This window comes from Ctenopharyngodon idella, chromosome 22 (genome assembly GCF_019924925.1).
Source record: "Ctenopharyngodon idella isolate HZGC_01 chromosome 22, HZGC01, whole genome shotgun sequence".
NCBI classification, from domain to species: Eukaryota; Metazoa; Chordata; class Actinopteri; order Cypriniformes; family Xenocyprididae; genus Ctenopharyngodon; species Ctenopharyngodon idella.
In genome coordinates this window covers 19,827,128-19,845,533 of record NC_067241.1, presented here as the reverse complement: position 1 = coordinate 19,845,533, position 18,406 = coordinate 19,827,128, and the positions used below count along the sequence as shown (strand labels likewise).

Genomic DNA, 18,406 nt, shown 5'->3' with positions numbered 1-18,406 from the left:
ATTTTGTAGAAACCATGGAAACACCAAAGACGCTTTAATATTTACATGTTTTAATAGACAAGGGAACAACTGTTTTGATATATTTATAGACAGAAAACTAATTATTGTTATATAGCTCAACACGTTTAGTCCTATTGTTTAAATCTAATTTTCTTGATTTTTTGCGAGTACCATGCTTTACCATGCCTCAGAGAAAAATACTATTTTGTGAAGTAGCTAACATAGCATAATCAGATGCAGCTTTATTTTTAGTAACAGTAATACAGAATTTTCTGTATCATAAAATACGGTTTTAAAATTAATTGCATGCCATTTATCAACACAAGCCATCCAGCATTTAATATGATAATCTAAAATCGATCTATCTTACTGCAGTGTGTAACAGTGTCTCACAGCAGCCGCCGAGCGAACGCACAGAGTAACGCTATAACATCATTTTCAACACTCTCAAATGTATCTAATATGATAAACAGAGCTGCGTTACCTCATACTCATGACCAGAAAAGCGGAAGCGGCGCCGGCGACTGTGGCATAATAAAAGTTCTGCTTCTCGTGAGGCGTGTGTTGCGCAATCGCTCCAGCGGCCTCGTTCAGCTCCCACAACACTCGGTCCTGCTTTGCTTCATACTTCAGTAACGTTAATAATCGCAACCATGAACATGATTTCTGCCCGAGTCCTATCCCGATTCTTTTCACCGGCTGTGAGGTGAAGACCACATGTGCCAAGACTCCGCGCTCAAACTTGGCATCATCAAGCTACGCCTTTGTTTTGAATAGGCCTCCAGCGACCTCTAGCGGACAGTAAATTTTACATATTGCACCTTTAAGTTTATATTGTTATATTACGTTTTTTTTTTTTTTTTTTTTTTATTACCTTGGATGCATGTAAACCTATTGTAAGAGACCTCCAAAACAAAATTAGGAACCTTTAAAATAGCATAATGGGGAACTTTAATCAAATGTACTACCTACTCTGGCAGTATGTGATTTCGGCAATTCAGTTACTCACCAGCAAAATCATTACGGAAAGTGCTGTATATTGAATATTCATTATATACCTTCTAGTCTAGTATTTGACTGGTATCTTGCAGAAAGAAGAGGCTCAGTGTTCAGCCCTCCCCTCTCGTTTCCATTGAATAATAGATGAAGACTGTGAGATTAGCCAGTGTCCCAGAGGTGCTGCTGGGGGATTTACTCTTTGCAGGGGGCTCAAACGTCCTCATCTGCAGAGAACCTTGTGCTTAATTAGACCATTGACTTTTGATGTATAATCCGCACCTCTTTCCATTCTCTCTTCTATCCATGCACACTTTGAAGAGGAAAAAAACACCACATTTCTCTATTTCTGGGCTGATCCGTCACTTTTGTTACAGCGGGAGCAGGAAAGGTTGTTGTAATGTTGTTTGGATTGTTGCTATAACAGCAGCGTGTTCATCCCATTCGTCAGTCATCCTTTCTTTTTTCCGCCCACCTAGCCAACTGACCTCGCCACCCTGCGCTCTGCTGGTGGAATGCGTTTGTCTGGATCGAATCAAGGCCTGAACACGCTCGGGGGCCCTGCCGGCCAACTCGGTGTCAGTCGAGGGGACTGCAGCAGCTGGCTTTCTGATACCTATAAATATCCTACAGTAGATTCCTGCGGTCCCGCAGACTTTTGAGCTGCTCACTCCCAGGCTTAGCGTTCTGACGGTGTGGAGTTGTTGAGATGAGGGTCGGCCTGAATGTTTTAAACATGCTAAATACCAGACAAGCCTGTAGATTCCTGTTTATTAAGACTGCAAGGATATGTAGCAACCTGCTGAGAGCAAATGGACAGTATGTGAGATATCCGTCAAAAGAAAACAGGAAAAGTTCAATTGTGCTGTGAGAAATGGGAAGAATTGTGGGTAATCACATGCAACAGGTGAACCTGCTGATCCCACACAAAGACATTTTTGAGTCATCAGTTTTGTTTTTTACACAGGCCCTACTGGATTGAATGTTTCCACTCTCTCGATTGTTGAAAACAAAAATAGCACCCAAACAAGTGGTTTACAGTGGTTGTGGAGCAGTTATGCACATGTGACTCTTTTATTTCTCATTCAACTCATGAGGAATTGAAATGTTAGAAATTTTAAATGGCCACTTGAAGGCTGACTCAAACTCATTTGATCATACATGGCTTTGATATCAGATAATAGTTTAGAGACATTAATAATGATTTTGTGCAGGACATTATTTCTCAGGTATTAATGAGATCCAGGCAGTGTTGTTTTATTATTATTTATATACTATTATTGTGTTTATTAATATAAATATTTCTAATAAATAAAAAAATTTCTAATTATTTTTAATAATTTTTTATTTTTATGTTTAATTTTTAATCATACATTTTATTTTATTTCAGGTTTATTACTTTTTTGTAATTATTTAATGGTGTGTTATTGTGCAGTCTGTAACAGTTTGTTTGTGTTAACTGTTGTCTGTTATTGTTTTGAGTACACATTTTTATATTCAGTCATTAAATTTATAAATTTCTGCAAAAATATTCAATTTAACATTTTTATTTTAATGATTTATACATTATTTTAATTTTTATGTTACAAATTATATTATTGCCATAACAATTAAAATAAATTAGTGCTGTCAAAATTAACGCGTTAAGGCATTTTTCAGTTTAACGCGTTAAAAATATTTAACACAGCATCCGTTTTTTCATCATTCTTTAGCTTGCGTTACATTATGTGATCACGCTTTCATTAATTCAACTGCTATTAAACCATTTAAGCGCGATAAGATGCAAAAAATAACTTAAATCTGTACAGGTGCACTGTCTGTGAATCTCCTGTCCGTGTCACAAACACACACATACACACACACACACACACACACACACACACGAGTCATGCACACAGAGAAGCCGTCATAAGGGCATCATTGGGTTTTGAAACGACCCATATTGGTCAACCACTAGGTGTATCCTCTAAAGCCATAGTATGAACGCCTTCTGTTTTTGTGTGAAAAACTGAAGCCAGTAAAAATACTGATTTTTCTTGTCTTTTCCAGCTATTTTGAACCCCAAGAACCCAAAGGAAGCACCCAAATCCTTCAGCTTTGACTACTCATACTGGTCTCACACCTCGGTAAGTCTCTTTTTCTTCTTCTGTCCTTTTCCTGCACTTTTTGCTTTTTCTGCTGAGCTGACTCAGTGGACAATAAAATGTGCATGTGGTCAAATTTACAGCTGTAATTAATCATCCTCCAAAATAAAGTTACAGACTCAATGTGTTTTGTTCCCTTTTCTTAATTTCTGTGCTAGCCGGACGACCCCAGCTTTGCATCACAGAGCCTTGTGTACAATGACATCGGGAAAGAGATGTTGCAGCATGCTTTTGAAGGATATAACGTCTGCATTTTCGCCTATGGCCAGACCGGAGCTGGCAAGTCCTACACCATGATGGGCAAGCAAGAGGAAGGACAGGAAGGCATTATTCCTCAGGTATGAATCTAATATCACAGTATATGTATCACCTTAATGGATCCAGAGTAAAAGACATGCGTAAGAGCCCAGCAGTGACTGAAATGTTTCTGATCTCAAAGCAGACATTGCCAGAAGACATTAAGGCATTAGCGCTCCGTCTAGCACGTCCAGCAGTTATTTGTGCTCTGTATCGATTGCTCTCTCTCCTTCCTAATGTGCTCTTTTGTCCCCCTCCCAGCTCTGTGAAGAACTCTTTGAGAAAATCAATGACAATAACAATGAGGAGATCTCGTTCTCGGTGGAGGTGAGCAGCAGACACACCATGACTCCTTAGTCCATTCCTGTGACTCACTTCACACGCTCTCCTTAATCTGTTGAAATGTTGTTTTTGCGGTGTTACCATAAAAGCATTAAGCTCAGCAGAGGAGGGTGATGGGTTTGATCAGAGCCCACTCAAGAGTTCAGTACCTGAGAGCTAAACATGTTCAGCTACAAACAAATTGGCAGTGGTATTAAATATGCTGTGAATATTTGCTTTGACGCCATTTAATTTTAGTATGATGCATAATTGTTTGCAAAGATATACTGAAGACAACTGAATGTGTCCGGATCTAAAAAAGATTGTGGATTCAGTTATGGTGGATATATATAATGCATTTCTTTCTTTTTTTCAGAATTTTTTAAATCAATTTCAAAAATATACACTACTTTTCACTACTTTGGGGTTAGTAAGACTTTTTAATGTTTTTGAAAGAAGTCTCTTATGCTCACAAAGGCTGCATTTATTTAATAAATAATACAGTAAAAACAATAGAAAATTTATTTGAATATATTTTACTATGTAATTTATTCCTGTTATGCAAAGCTGAGTGTTCAGCAGCCATTACTCCAGTCATCAGTCGCCAGATATCGTTCTAATATACCGATTTGGTGCTCAAGAAACATTTCAGGATTATTTGATGAATATAAATTCCAAAAAAACAGCATTTATTTGACATTATAAATGTCTTTACTGTCACTTTTGATCAATTTAATGCGTCCTGTCCTTGCTGAAACAAAGTATTGATTTTGTTACAATCTTACTGACCTCAAACGTTTGAATGATAGTGTATCTTTTGACTTTTGAAGTTTTTTGGCTTTTTTTAAGGCAACATGTGGAATTTGGCGGACTAGATTAATACAGAAATATATAAATTCTTTTATCTAAGGTTATATATTCTAGCTAACTGTTATATGTTCACTTGTAGGTGGCTTATATGGAGATATACTGTGAGCGAGTGAGGGACCTGCTAAACCCTAAGAACAAAGGGAACTTGCGTGTCAGGGAACATCCTCTACTTGGGCCGTATGTGGAAGACCTCTCGAAACTGGCCGTCACCTCTTACACAGACATAGCTGACCTCATGGATGCTGGTAACAAAGCCAGGTGAGAGACAAATTGTGTATATGTTGTTATATCATTGTTATATCCTCCAGTGATACTCTGACTGACAGTCATGTGGAAAATGTGACTCTAGGGAAGGAGTAGCATGCTTCTATGTCCTCTACAATCTTCCCATACTGATTCCCAAGGTTTATTTGTGGAGAGTGTGACATGTAAAGTCTGTTTCTCTCGAGAGCATCGCTCCCTGTGCCATATCCGGCACATTAGCTGTGCTAATGTCTCGTTCCTGCACTTACTAGCACTTTCCAGGATTATTCTCTCACACTCTGGTGATAAGCTTACAGAGCTGTATATGAACTTCCCAAGCAGGGAACTTCCACCTTCTTCAGGCCGAAGACCCCTTGTGTGGATAAAGGGACAAAGCCTAGCCTATAATAGCATGCGGATAGTACCAAATTAATTTACTATATTTCAATTGTACTTTTAACGTGGGTGGGACAATAGAAGATATGCTTTTAATTTGTATAATGCTTTTATAGTATTTTTGTGTAGTGCATATTTTGTTTGTTTTCCTCACAAAATTACTTTGAGATCAGGGTTCAAAATTTAATGTATTTTTGTTTAATTCATATTTTAATTAATTTTGTGAGAAAAATAAAACTAAATTAAATTGTGATTTAAACAAAAATACAATAAAGAAGTTTGAACCCTGATCTCAAAATAATTTTAAAATAATAATAAATAACTAAATAATAATAAATATTATAATACATTAATAATTTTGAGGGTTCAAATGAAAAAAAATATATATATATTTTTTTAAACACTTTACTTATTATCATTATTTATTTTTCCACAAAATTACTTTGAGTTCAGGGTTGACTCCAGTTTCAATTTTGAGGTCAGAGTTCAAATAAAAAAATGCTTTATTAGTTTTTATACTTTTATTTATTAACTTTCACTTTTTTTTCCCACAAAATGACTTTGAGTTCAGGGTTTACTCTAGTTTTAATGTGATATGCACCTTTACACAGGTCTTAAAAATAAGGTCACCTCAAATACTTAAATTCACATGGGAAAAGTCAGTTACTAATAAATTGAGAGGCAAAATACATAACATTAAATAATATCCATTAATACACATTTCTGAGGTAACTTTACTATTTGTTTTACTCTATTTCTATGTATATTTATTTTATATTTATATGTATATTTAGTGTGTGACACTTGTACACTCATTTTGTCCCCAGAACTGTTGCCGCCACCAACATGAACGAGACAAGCAGCCGGTCTCACGCTGTCTTCACTATCGTTTTCACCCAGAAGAAGTATGACAGCGAGACAGACCTGTCCACAGAGAAGGTTGGATACTTTACACCCATCCACAGCCATTATGACAGTTCACAGAGCTCAGATTAGTCCTGCAACACAAAGTCAGCAAATCCTGAACCAAGCAGAAAGGAAAACTGAGAGAAAGAGACCCGTCCCACTCATCCTGTTTGTGGGGCTCATTGTGTATTTGCTGTAGACACAAAGACAGCTCTATGGGGTCCACGGACACAATAGCTATTGTACAGAGCTACTACATTAGATTCACTACACAGGTCTCTCCTCAGCCCTCGCTCTAATATTACTCATCCAGTTTGGCAGCGGCACCGCTGGCCCGAACTCAAGCACGACAAAATGAAAAGATAACCCAAGCATTCTTTAGCACAATTAGTTTTGCATGCATGCACCAATGATTTTACTACAGTACCCCAAAATGATTGGATGATTGAACTGTTTAGCTCAGGGGTGTCAAACTCATTTTAGGTTGAGGGTCGGATAGGAAAAAAGGTAACCATGTGCGGGCCGAATTACCTTTTTTAAACCTTAGTGTGCTGACAGTTACATTTAATATTAACCCAACAAACTACAAATTAATTTGCAAGAAAACTAGAAAAACACACTTCTCTTTGAAAACGGCATTTGTTTTTACAGCGAAAAAACTTTATTACATTTTTATTTAATATTACTTTTATTTAATTTTAAAAAGTATTATTTTTATTTACTTTTATATTATATTTTTTATTAGTGATGCACCGATTTTGATTTTTCATGGCCAAGACCAGTTTTTTTTGCAAGCAAATTTGCCGATTCTGTAGCATGAGCAGTTGTTAAATTTGATTATATAATTTCAATATTTACAGCAAAAACAGCATGGTCTGACTATAATTTTGTGAAATTATGCTACATAAGACACCTGCACAAAACAAAAATTGCAGATGGACTGAATGAAAATGCAAACTCACTCTCTGTCAGTAGGTGGCGCTTATGGAACAGCAGCGATATAGCCTTTCCTTGGTTACCGCTGTACACTAAGCAGCGCTGCGCTTGAAAACAAAACTTTATACGGAGATAAAGAGGAAAAGAAAATGCCTTCGAAACTTTTCTGTCAGTTCTCTTCAGAGATACATTTATATAAACCTCAATATTTATATTTTTCTTCTTATATTTCATGAACAGTGAGCTTGTGCCTGGTACAGTATTTTCCTCTGCTGGCGCATCTATGTTCTCTTTGCATCCGTATTCTCTTTAACGTCCTGTTTACAGACTTCGTAATATTTCCACACAAATTACAGTCTGGGAAATGATTGCAAAGCAGTTTGCTTACAAGTCCAGAAAAGAGATTGGCCAAAATAAAACTAAGTGGTGCCATACATCTCTATTTTTTTTATTATTGTTTAATTCATTCCCCAGGCCGGATTGAACACCTTTGTGGGCCGTATTCGGTCTGCGGGCCGTATATTTGACACCCCTGGTTTAGCTCAATGACTAATGGAACAAATGATTTACAAATGCTTTCCGAATCAGTTTGATTGAATCATCGAATTGATTCATTTGGAGGTCGCTATATCAAAAATATGTGTATACTTTTATTCCTAATAGACACAAATCTTTGAAAACCATGGGAAAAAAATAGACTCCCACATACATAGTATGCCAGAATGAAAAAAAAATCCTTTGTGTCTTATTTTAGTGTGTGTTGATCAGTCTGAAAGTATCTGTGCTGTCTGGTTTCAGGTCAGCAAAATCAGCCTGGTGGATCTGGCAGGAAGTGAGCGTGCTGACTCAACAGGGGCCAAAGGAACCAGACTGAAGGTACAGACTAATTTTACAGCCTCTCTAGAGCTCCACCACCACCTACCATATGTAAAATGACTGCACTGTCCTCCACACGCCACAGATATTCAGGGAATGCATGATGCGTGACTGAACATAAAACACAAAGGTCATAGTGCATTTAAGGTCTTGTTTGTTTTAAGCTCATATTAAGCTAAAATGCATTCAGTTTGATTTAAATATAGTTTATTAAAAAACAAATATTCTTTTTTTTTTCTGTTTGCGCTTTCTAGGAAGGAGCAAACATCAACAAATCTCTAACTACACTAGGAAAGGTTATTTCGGCCCTGGCTGAGGTGGTGAGTAGTATTCGTAATACCTGTCTCTCTCTCTCTGCCTGTTTGCCTGCCTGTTTTCAGTACTGTAACTCTGTGTGCTGTGTGTCTCTCTCCTGGCAATGCTTCCCTTCTCAGGATAACTGTACCAGCAAGGTAATCTTTCCCCGTGTATGGTCACTAACCACTGAACCATCTCTATCTAAACCGATCCACCTTTATCCATGTAACCTGTTGTCTTATTAGTGTCTCCTATTCCTGTCTTGATGTCTCATACATCAAGTAATTTCCTAAACCCATTCATTAATATAGCAGTAACTGTATTTACCTGCTGTATTCCAACATGTTTTACTGGCTGTTTTGAAACAGAGCAAGAAGAAAAAGAAGACAGACTTCATTCCTTACCGAGACTCAGTGTTGACATGGCTGCTAAGAGAGAATTTAGGTATGTCAGATGATCCATGATGGTTATAAATGAGCATTTCTACTATAATGCATGGATACCAGTTATTAAAATAGAATTGACTATATTTCAGAATAATCCATCAATTCTCTGTCCATGTAATATGATTAGGCTTTAAAGGAATAATTCACCCCAAAAAATGTAAATTCATTATTTTAAACAAAACAAAAATAATGATGTTTTGATTTGTTTTATTATTTAAAACAAAAATAATGTTTTGCTTTGCTTATTTTTTTTGCTTATTGAGCTTGACAGACCCAGTCCTTTATTCACTGAATTTTTATTTTTGGGTGAAATATTCCATTTAAATATTATTTATATTCAACTGATAGAACTAAAGTTTTCTCATTAGATGCCGACCAATTGCTATCAAATGAATCACTTTCAACTCGAGGTGTTTTGCTGTTATGTTGTATTAAATTTATTGCAGAGATTTTAACCCACTTTATAGAGTTTCTCCCCAAGATCAAACGTAATGCAATGTAATAATCATTTTAAATCTAACTTGAATAATTTAACAGAAAAAGAAAACACTTATTATTTAAAATTGCATCTTTTTTTATGTTTTATTTTTTTATTTTTTTAATTGCAGTACTTGAGGGCTTTTCACACTGCAATTAACCCCAGGTTATCGTCGTTCTAAACACCACTTTTAACCCCGGGTAAAGGAACGTTTCACACTTGTAATTTAGAAGTGGGGTTAGCACCACTTTTTACCCGGTGTTATGAAACCCTGCTCCGGAGCAGGGTTAGCAGCGCTTTTGCGGTGTTAACTCCGCATTGCAGTGCCAAATTTGTGAAATGTGAAAGGATGCAGTGTTAGAATGTTACAGCTAGACGCTTAGCAACAAACAACCAATCGCGTGCTCATATTTGCCTGCTTCGGACAGTCACGGAAACACTGCGCATTGTATATAAACAGTAAATTCAGCTTTTGAGAGGAAAAATGTCAAATGCTGACAGAAAATGTGACAATTTGAGGGAAGAAGAGACTGTTTCATTCCTACCTTTTATAATGTCCATTCAATATAAACTCGATAGTACAGTCGGCAATATGAGGATGCGCAATGCTAGATCTATGTAAACAGGTTGCGTGCTGCTTTATCCAATCAGTGACACTGACACCACAAATATGCAAATAAGAACGTTTTGGAATGTACAATGTGAAACGTCAGAATACCCAGGATTAATTGTTAACCCCGGGTAAATTATGAGCAGTGTGAAAGATAACCCAGGATTCCATTTACCCGGAGTTTAGAATGATCCAGGGTTAACTATTTCAAGTGTGGAAAGCCCTATTGTATAAAAACAGTTCAGTGTTTGAGAGTAAAAATGTCAACAGTTTAGACCGTTTTTTTCTTACCTTTATAGTCAGTCGGCAATATGAAGATGCGCAATGCTAGAGCTATGTAAACAGGTCACTTGCTGCTTTTGTCCAATCAATTACACTGACACTGCAAAATATGCAAATAACGTTAACCTAGGATTTAGGGATGCACAATGTGAAACGTCAGCTTATGAATACCCAGGATTAATTGTTAACCCTGGGTAAATTATGTGAGGCATGATAACCCAGGATTCGAGGTTTAAAATGACCCAGGGTTAAATATTTCAAGTGTGAAAAGCCCTTTGGTATTTCTAACTGTTTGCATAATTGTGCTCGTTAACCAGGAGGAAACTCGAGGACAGCTATGGTGGCCGCCCTGAGCCCTGCTGACATTAACTATGATGAAACTCTCAGCACACTCCGGTAAGAATTCACTCCTACTTCCCATCAAGCAGTGTGACTTCCACCCTTAGATCTTGATTGTGATAAGAGGGCTTTCTTGTTCTAGATAAAAACACTTTTGTGAAATCAGTGGCTGTTTGGATCATTGTCTTTGTTTGCTCATTCACAGATATGCGGACAGAGCCAAGCAGATCAAGTGCAACGCCGTGATCAACGAGGACCCCAACGCCAAATTGGTGCGGGAGCTTAAGGACGAGGTGACACGGTTGAAGGAACTGCTCCGTGCCCAAGGCCTAGGGGACATCCTGGACAGTAAGTCAAGGCACAGCGCACCCCAATGGCCACTGACATGCATGCCCAGTTGCTAGACAAACGGGAGGTCACTTACTGAGCTCACAAGTGGTGAATTCTTTAGCTCTGATCTAATGCCGCAGTCTTGGCAAGCTTGCATTGTCTTCATGTTGTTCCTTCTATGTCTTCATTTGTTCATCAACATGCGATGGAGATTAGCATTAGTATGGACATATCATGGTTAGAAACAGATAATACTGTTTTCCAACACATGTCCAGTTTAACCACACATCACATACCAGTTATGTAAAGTCAAGTGTTTCCCTCTCATGTTTGTCTTCACAATATTTTGTCTAGTCAAATCTAACTGCCTCCGTCAGTCATTCCTCTACTAGTCCTCTGACTTCTCAACCTTCTCCTGTTCTTCCTGCTTCTCTTCAGTCGAGCCAATGGGGGATGATTGCCTTGGAAGTGGAAGCAAATGTGTGTATACGCGTGACGGGGCCGCATCCTTTCGCTCTCCCCTCTCGCTACCAGTAGCTTATTCATCGCTTCTGGAATACAAACCTGTCAGCTTTGCATGCCTCAATTTTGTTTTTTTCTTACCACAAGGAATCCCAGACAAACAAGATAAAATATGGGATGGACTGGAATCGGTTAACATGCCACTAGCAGGCTTTATGCTTGCTCTTACCTTAATTTGATAGACTGTCTGGCATGATGCAGTCTTAATGGCAGGCTTTCCTCCAAATAAGCCCAGCCCCACCCCACTGCACGATAGATCTGATAGACTGCATCTGGAAGCACTTAAAGGGATAGTTCACCCCAAAATGAACATTTTGTTATCATTAAATCTGTATTTTCTTTTGTGAAACACAAGAATGTCCTAGATTTAGTTTCCATACAAGGAAAGGCGATTTCTACTTATTTATATTACTTATAATTCCAAAATAGCAGCATTACAAATCGTAAAAGTAGTTCATATGAGACATACAACTATATTCCAAGTCACTATTTTTTGCATTTAGGGTTAGGTTAGGTTAACTAATGTACTTAAGCAAAATTGTATATAATTTGAATATCCACATAATGAAATATTATTATATACAGTATATATTGTCAAAATTAAAAGACAAATTTAGATGTAAAATTGTATATAATATTATATAATATTAATATGTTTTCAGGGTACACTACCAGTCAAAACTTTGGAAACATTACTATTTATAATGTTTTTGAACGAAGTCTCTTATTCTCATTAAGGCTGCATTTATTTCATAATGTTGCTTAATATTTTTTTGGAACCTGTGATACTTTTTTCAGGATTCATTGATGAATAAAAGGTTGAAAAGAACAGCATTTATTCAAAATATAAATATTTTCTTACAATATAAATCTTTACTATCACTTTTTTATCAATTTAACATATCCGTGCTGAACAAAAGTATTACTTTCTTTCAAAAAAAAAAGAAAGAAAAAAATTACTGACCCCAAACTTTTGAACAGTAGTATATATTGTTACAAAAGATTTCTATTTTAAATAAATGCAGATTTTTTTTTTTTTAAACTTTTTATTCATCAAAGAATCCTGAAAAAGAATCACAGGTTATAAAATATTGATAATAAATCAGCATATTAGAATGACTTCTGAAGGATCATGTGACACTGAAGACTGGAGTAATGATGCTGACAATTCAGCTTTGCATCACAGAAATAAATTATATTTTAAAGTATATTAAAATAGAAAACCATAATTTTAAATTGTAATAATATTTCACAATATTATTGTTCTTTCTGTATTTATTATGAAATAAATGAACATTAAAAATAGTAATGTTTCCAAACTTTTGCTGGTAGTGTATATATCATGAAACTGCAACTTAACTCTTTATATTTCCATATTTTGGCAAACTTTCAAATGAAATAATCAGTAAATAATAAATGAATGATGAATGTAAAAAATGTAAAATGTATTTTGTTTTGTTCCATTGGGTTTTCCACCTGTTTTAAGCAAAACTTATTGAGGTTTAGGCTTGTAACAAAATTTGCCAATGGAATAAGACAAAATACAGCTTAAAATCAATAGCTTGTGTGATTAAACAGACAACTGTTTATTCTCAATTAAAGGAAGAATATAAGTGAATAATGGGTTAATTAAAGTTAATAAAGCTGAAAGTCATACGGTTTAGAATGAAATGGGTGAAAAAATTATGACAAAATTTATTTTTGGGTGAAATATCTCTTTAATGTCAAACCTTTAATCATGTTTAGTTGACTGAATTTTATTGGAATCTTACCCTCTTTTTTTCTTTTGTTTTTTCTCTAGTGAGGTTTTATTGTCATTTAACTGTTCATTGCAGGTCACGATATTGACGATGTTAGAACACTGCTAAGTTTACAAACTGAAGCAATGATCTATCAGAGAAAAGGTGCATGTTTTCATCATTTTACATTTGCAGAATAGCAATTGCAGTGGAAGTGTAAGAATACCGTAGTGTTACGTAGCCTCAGTATTTCCGTATCGCTTTAGTCCAAGTGCGTCTGTGTCCTCTCCCATCCCTGTATCCACTGTATCCTCTTACGCAAGCTCTGCATACCTTTTTTAAAATCTGCAGAACCGAATCAGAGCCCAGGTGGCTATTTGGGTTTTCTATCTGTCTGGGAGTTCTTGATATCACAGAGAGATGAACGCACACTGTGCTTTCTACCGCTACAACCATATGGCGCTGGGAAAGTGAATGTTTTAACTTGACTGAAATGCTTGCCGTGGTCTGTGTGCTAGCGGCCTCAATCGCATCATCTGAACGCATGAACAGTAATGTAATGCAGCGCTGCTACGCCGCCATGTTGGCCTAGTTGCTTCAGGAGAGTCTTTTCAGATAAATGAAGTGGGGAAAAATCCAGTAGCGTGAATATACAGCAGAAAGCTCGACTGAACTGTGATAAAGCTCCCTGGGAGAGTTTTTAAAAAGCGCACTCCACCTCTCAGTCACAGTAGAAAAAAGTGGCTGCCAAACATTGACTTTAAGAGTGACGTGCCCCGTGGAAAAGACATTTTATAGCTCAAATAGCAGCATGTTATCATTAAGCTCTTGTACCACCCCAAGCCACCCTCTCCTGGTTTGTGACCTTTATGCAACCCCCCCACCCCATCACTCTTCTCTCTCTTCTGAGAAGTGTCAGTTTTCACCCAGGTCAAAATCAAGTCAAATTAAAAAAGAAAAAGTGATTTATCACATTTAAAAGTGTTTATAAGATCAGCTGCACTGCTTTAAGGTCACATGTTGTTAAATATTATTACATAATTTATTAAATATTATGCATATTTATTGATTGTTACTCCTCAGAGGCAGTCATATTAACATTAATCATATTAACACTTAAAATAAGTGCATATACTGCAAAAAATCCAGTTCTTAAAGGCATAGTTCACCCAAAAATGAAAATTTTGTTACCATTTACTCACCCTCAAGTTGTTACAAAGCTGTATTTTTTTTTTTTTTCTCCATACTATGGAAGTCAATGGGGGTCCATCAACTGTTTTGGTTACCCATATTCTTCAAAATACCTTCTTTTGTAATTCATACAGAAATTCATACAGGTTTGGAACAACTTAAGGGTGGGTAAATGATGACAAAATTTTCATTTTTGGGTGAATTATCCCTTTTAATCAATAAAACTTTATTATTATTTAAATATATTATTATTATTATTATTATTACTAAAAATTATAATTATAAATTAAATTTAGTTAAGTTTACTTAAGAAGCAAAATTGTATAAAATACTAAGATCCACATATTCAAATATCATATACTGGAATTTGTGATTTTTAGTTAATACTTTAAAAATGTAAAAAGTATTATATACAGTAGTCAAAATTAATATTCTTGAAACAAAATAAATTTACCTTCCAAAAATGTATCTTGAATTGAAAATCAGCCACCAACTGCATCACAACCAATTTTATTTCTGTGTTCTGATGCTTTTTCCGAATAAAATATAATATTTAACAAGACAAAAATGAATGATGAATGTTGAATTGAAGTGTATTTTGATTTGTTTAATTGTGTTTCATTTCTTTTTAAGCTAAATGTAGTGAGGTTTATACTTAACAATTGAAAAAAATTCAAGATACATTCTCTAAAACAGGTTTAATATCTTGTTTTAACGACATTATTTATAAGACAAAGACTTGTGAATTGGATTTTTATATATTATTGGGTACATAAACGTGCCTCCATTGAACAACCTGAGGTGAAAACTGTGCGTCTGACTGGCGTGTTTGTTGTAATCCTTTGATGTGAACTGTGTGTCTTACATTGGTCTTTCCTCCTCTTTGTCCTTTTTCTTCCTTTCTTTCTGTCTGTCTCTCGTACTCTCTCTTACATTTCTGTCTCCACCACTTTTGCTTCTCCTTGCGTCGTCTGTCTCTTCTCTGTGGCTCAGACCTGAAAGATATACACAACAATAAGCATAGATACTTGCTTGCCTCAGAGAACCAACGGCCTGGCCATTTCTCCACAGCACCTATGGGCTGCCTGACGGCATCGCCGTCCTTAGGCTCTCTGTGCAGCCAGGCAGGGCTGCAGTCCGTTTCGAGCATCCAGGAGCGCATCATGTCCACGCCGGGTGGAGAAGAGGCCATCGAGAGGCTGAAGGTACACGGACAAGCATTTTCATAACAAAAGAAGGCTCAAGGGCTTAAGTTAATAGCCATTTCCTGGCATCACAAAGGTTTCCTCTTAAATGAATCAAAACTGATTAGGCGACATTGTGTAATAAGATAATGGAGGTGTGTGAGGCACCTGGTGACCTTTTATATTCAAAATGCTCTACTCGTAATGATTTGCATGTTCTCATGCATATGTATACTCTACTCTGGATCACCATGGTAACCTGAGAGGTATTTCAAGGACTTCATCTGTGTTGTTATGCTTTCATTCTGACAGATTGTGCCTTAATGAATGATATCTGACATACCAGCTGTCTGTAAACACCTGTGACGTGTGTTGTTTCAGTAGTCGATACCAGTGGAATTTCTGGGTTGTTGATACCAATTTTTTATTTTTTTACATTTTTATTTAAAAAATTAAATGTTAATATAAATATTAAATAAAAACAAATTAAGATGAGATGTAGATTATGATTAAGATTACATGTAAAACAAAACATATATTATATTACATTATTTGAGGGAGTGAAAAGGTTGTCTTGTCATACTTGCCCACCCACCAGTGGCTTGAAACCGATCACTGAGACTCACTGTAAATGTGTGAGATAGTAAGGGAGGAAAAGAGAAAGTATACGTGGCTACAGCTTCCAGGCAATAGTTTCCATGGTTACGGCAATTTGCACGCACTAGTGACGTCAACCTCCGACGCAGTTCGGCAGGAAATCAGCCAGAAATAGACCTGTTCTTTTGTATTAGCCAAAAATATTGATGTATAATAGAAAGTGAGAACATCCTTGACCTCAATCATTAACATAATCAGACCCCATCACTTCCTGATCTCTGTGATCGCCCTGCATACAACCCATTTCTTACTTGAAAGTATACACTACCGGTCAAAAGTTTGGAATAATTATGATTTTTAAGTCCTTATGTTAATCAAGGCTGCATTTATTTGATAAAAAATACAGTGAAAACCGTTATGCGAAATTTTAGAATGATTTTTGAAGGATCATGCTGAAAATGTAGGAATAAATTTTAAAATATTACAATTTAAAATAGCCTTTTTTATTTGTTTTTTTTTATTTTTTTTATTTAAATATAATATATTTCACAATATTACTGTTTTACTTTATTTCTGAACAGTCTTGGTGAGTCTCAAAAACAAAAAAAATCATAATTATTCCAAACTTTTGATGTTTAGTCGCGTATATGTATGCACAGATCTGATAATAATGATGATCCAGTTTTCCTAGTCCTCTATAGTGATCTGGGTTTCTCAGAAGCATCAGCTCACAGGTTTAAAGAAGCCACAGTGTTACTTTCTACATGGACAGATGGCAGGGGTGTTAACCCTTTAGGAAGGATCTAGAGGAGCTTCCTGTACCTCAGGCCAGATGGTTCTGGTCTTCCTTCCAGCCAAGGACAATAAGGCACAGACACAATAGAGGAAAATGAGTGTTGGGCTTCCCATACTTAACTGTGTTTACTGCTCTTGACCCCATGTCAGGCAGTTGGCCCTTTGCACACAGACTTATTGCCTAGATTTTCTGTTTTAGCCATAGACCCTGAAATTTATGGCCTCCCCATAACTTGTGTCTGATTTAACACAGCGCTGAATAGCAGAATAAGCTTTAAGCTTCTTAGTATTACACACAGGTCAGGCAGGTCACAATGGCAAGTGTATGGAAAAGACGACCTGGTGCTAATTATATATATATATAATATATATACTACCAGTCAAAAGTTTGCAAACATTACTATTTTTAATGTTTTTGAACGAAGTCTCTTATGCTCATTAAGGCTGCATTTATTTCATAATAAATACAGAAAAAAACAATAATAATGTGAAATATTATTACAATTTAAAATTATGGTTTTCTATTTTAATATACTTTAAAATATAATTTATTTCTGTGATCAAAGCTGAATTTTCAGCATCATTACTCCAGTCTTCAGTGTCACATGATCCTTCAGAAATCATTCTAATATGCTGATTTGATACTCAGTTATTATCAATGTTGAAAACAGTTGTGTTGCTTAATATTTTTTTTGGAACCTGTGAAACTTCTTTCAGGATTCATTGAAGAATAAAAGGTTAAAAAGAACAGCATTTATTCAAAATATAAATCTTTTCTAACAATATAAATCTTTACTATCACTTTTTATCAAACTTTTGAACGGTAGTGTATATTGTTACAAAATATTTCTATTTTAAATAAATGCTGATATTTAATTTTTTTGTACTTTTTATTCATCAAAGAATCCTGAAAAAGTATCACAGGTTATAAAATAATATTAAGCAGCACAACTGTTTCCAACATTGATAATAAATCAGCATATTACAATGATTTCTGAAGGATCATGTGACACTGAAGACTGGAGTAATGATGCTGAAAATTCAGCTTTGATCACAGAAATAAATATTTTAAAGTATATTAAAATAGAAAACCATAATTTTAAATTGTAATAAAATTTCACAATATTATTGTTTTTTCTGTATTTATTATGAAATAAATGCAGCCTTAATGAGCATAAGAGACTTCGTTCCAAAACATTAAAAATAGTAATGTTTCCAAACTTTTGACCGGTAGTGTGTATATATACAGAAATAGATTGATTTTGAAATGTAGCCTTGGTGAACATTCTTTCAAAAAACATTAAAAAATCTCCAAAAGATTCTAATCGATATTATCATGCCAGCAATATTTAGCCATTTCAGACCCTGTCTTATACCTCCCATCATAAACTTCCAAATTATCCTTTGAAATATGCTGACCCTCTTTGTCTGCTGTCCTGTAGGAGTCAGAGAAGATCATAGCCGAGCTGAACGAGACCTGGGAGGAGAAGCTGAGGAAGACTGAAGCCATCCGTATGGAGAGGTCAGTGAGGGCTTGGGTGCCATCTGGCTCCCTTCCTATTGTCCCTGTGCCCAATACCCATCATGCCCATGAGGAGTGTCTGCTATGTG

General features: G+C 35.9%; 1 protein-coding gene across 11 annotated transcripts in view; it reads left to right on the top strand.

Moving 5' to 3' along the window:
* kif1b (kinesin family member 1B) overlaps positions 1 to 18,406 on the top strand; it is an 85,523-nt gene that overhangs the window by 27,244 nt on the left and 39,873 nt on the right. For 5 of the 11 annotated variants that reach the window (XM_051879156.1, XM_051879165.1, XM_051879162.1 and 2 more), the window contains exons 3-16: positions 3,046 to 3,122; positions 3,299 to 3,478; positions 3,699 to 3,764; positions 4,708 to 4,886; positions 6,095 to 6,206; positions 7,908 to 7,985; positions 8,240 to 8,305; positions 8,420 to 8,437; positions 8,651 to 8,726; positions 10,416 to 10,494; positions 10,643 to 10,785; positions 11,206 to 11,247; positions 15,213 to 15,424; positions 18,238 to 18,317. In XM_051879156.1, the coding sequence (XP_051735116.1) occupies positions 3,046 to 3,122; positions 3,299 to 3,478; positions 3,699 to 3,764; positions 4,708 to 4,886; positions 6,095 to 6,206; positions 7,908 to 7,985; positions 8,240 to 8,305; positions 8,420 to 8,437; positions 8,651 to 8,726; positions 10,416 to 10,494; positions 10,643 to 10,785; positions 11,206 to 11,247; positions 15,213 to 15,424; positions 18,238 to 18,317 (1,408 nt within the window). The remainder of the gene's footprint in view (positions 1 to 3,045; positions 3,123 to 3,298; positions 3,479 to 3,698; positions 3,765 to 4,707; positions 4,887 to 6,094; positions 6,207 to 7,907; positions 7,986 to 8,239; positions 8,306 to 8,419; positions 8,438 to 8,650; positions 8,727 to 10,415; positions 10,495 to 10,642; positions 10,786 to 11,205; positions 11,248 to 15,212; positions 15,425 to 18,237; positions 18,318 to 18,406) is intronic. The other 6 variants (XM_051879161.1, XM_051879164.1, XM_051879159.1 and 3 more) reach the window with 5 other exon arrangements.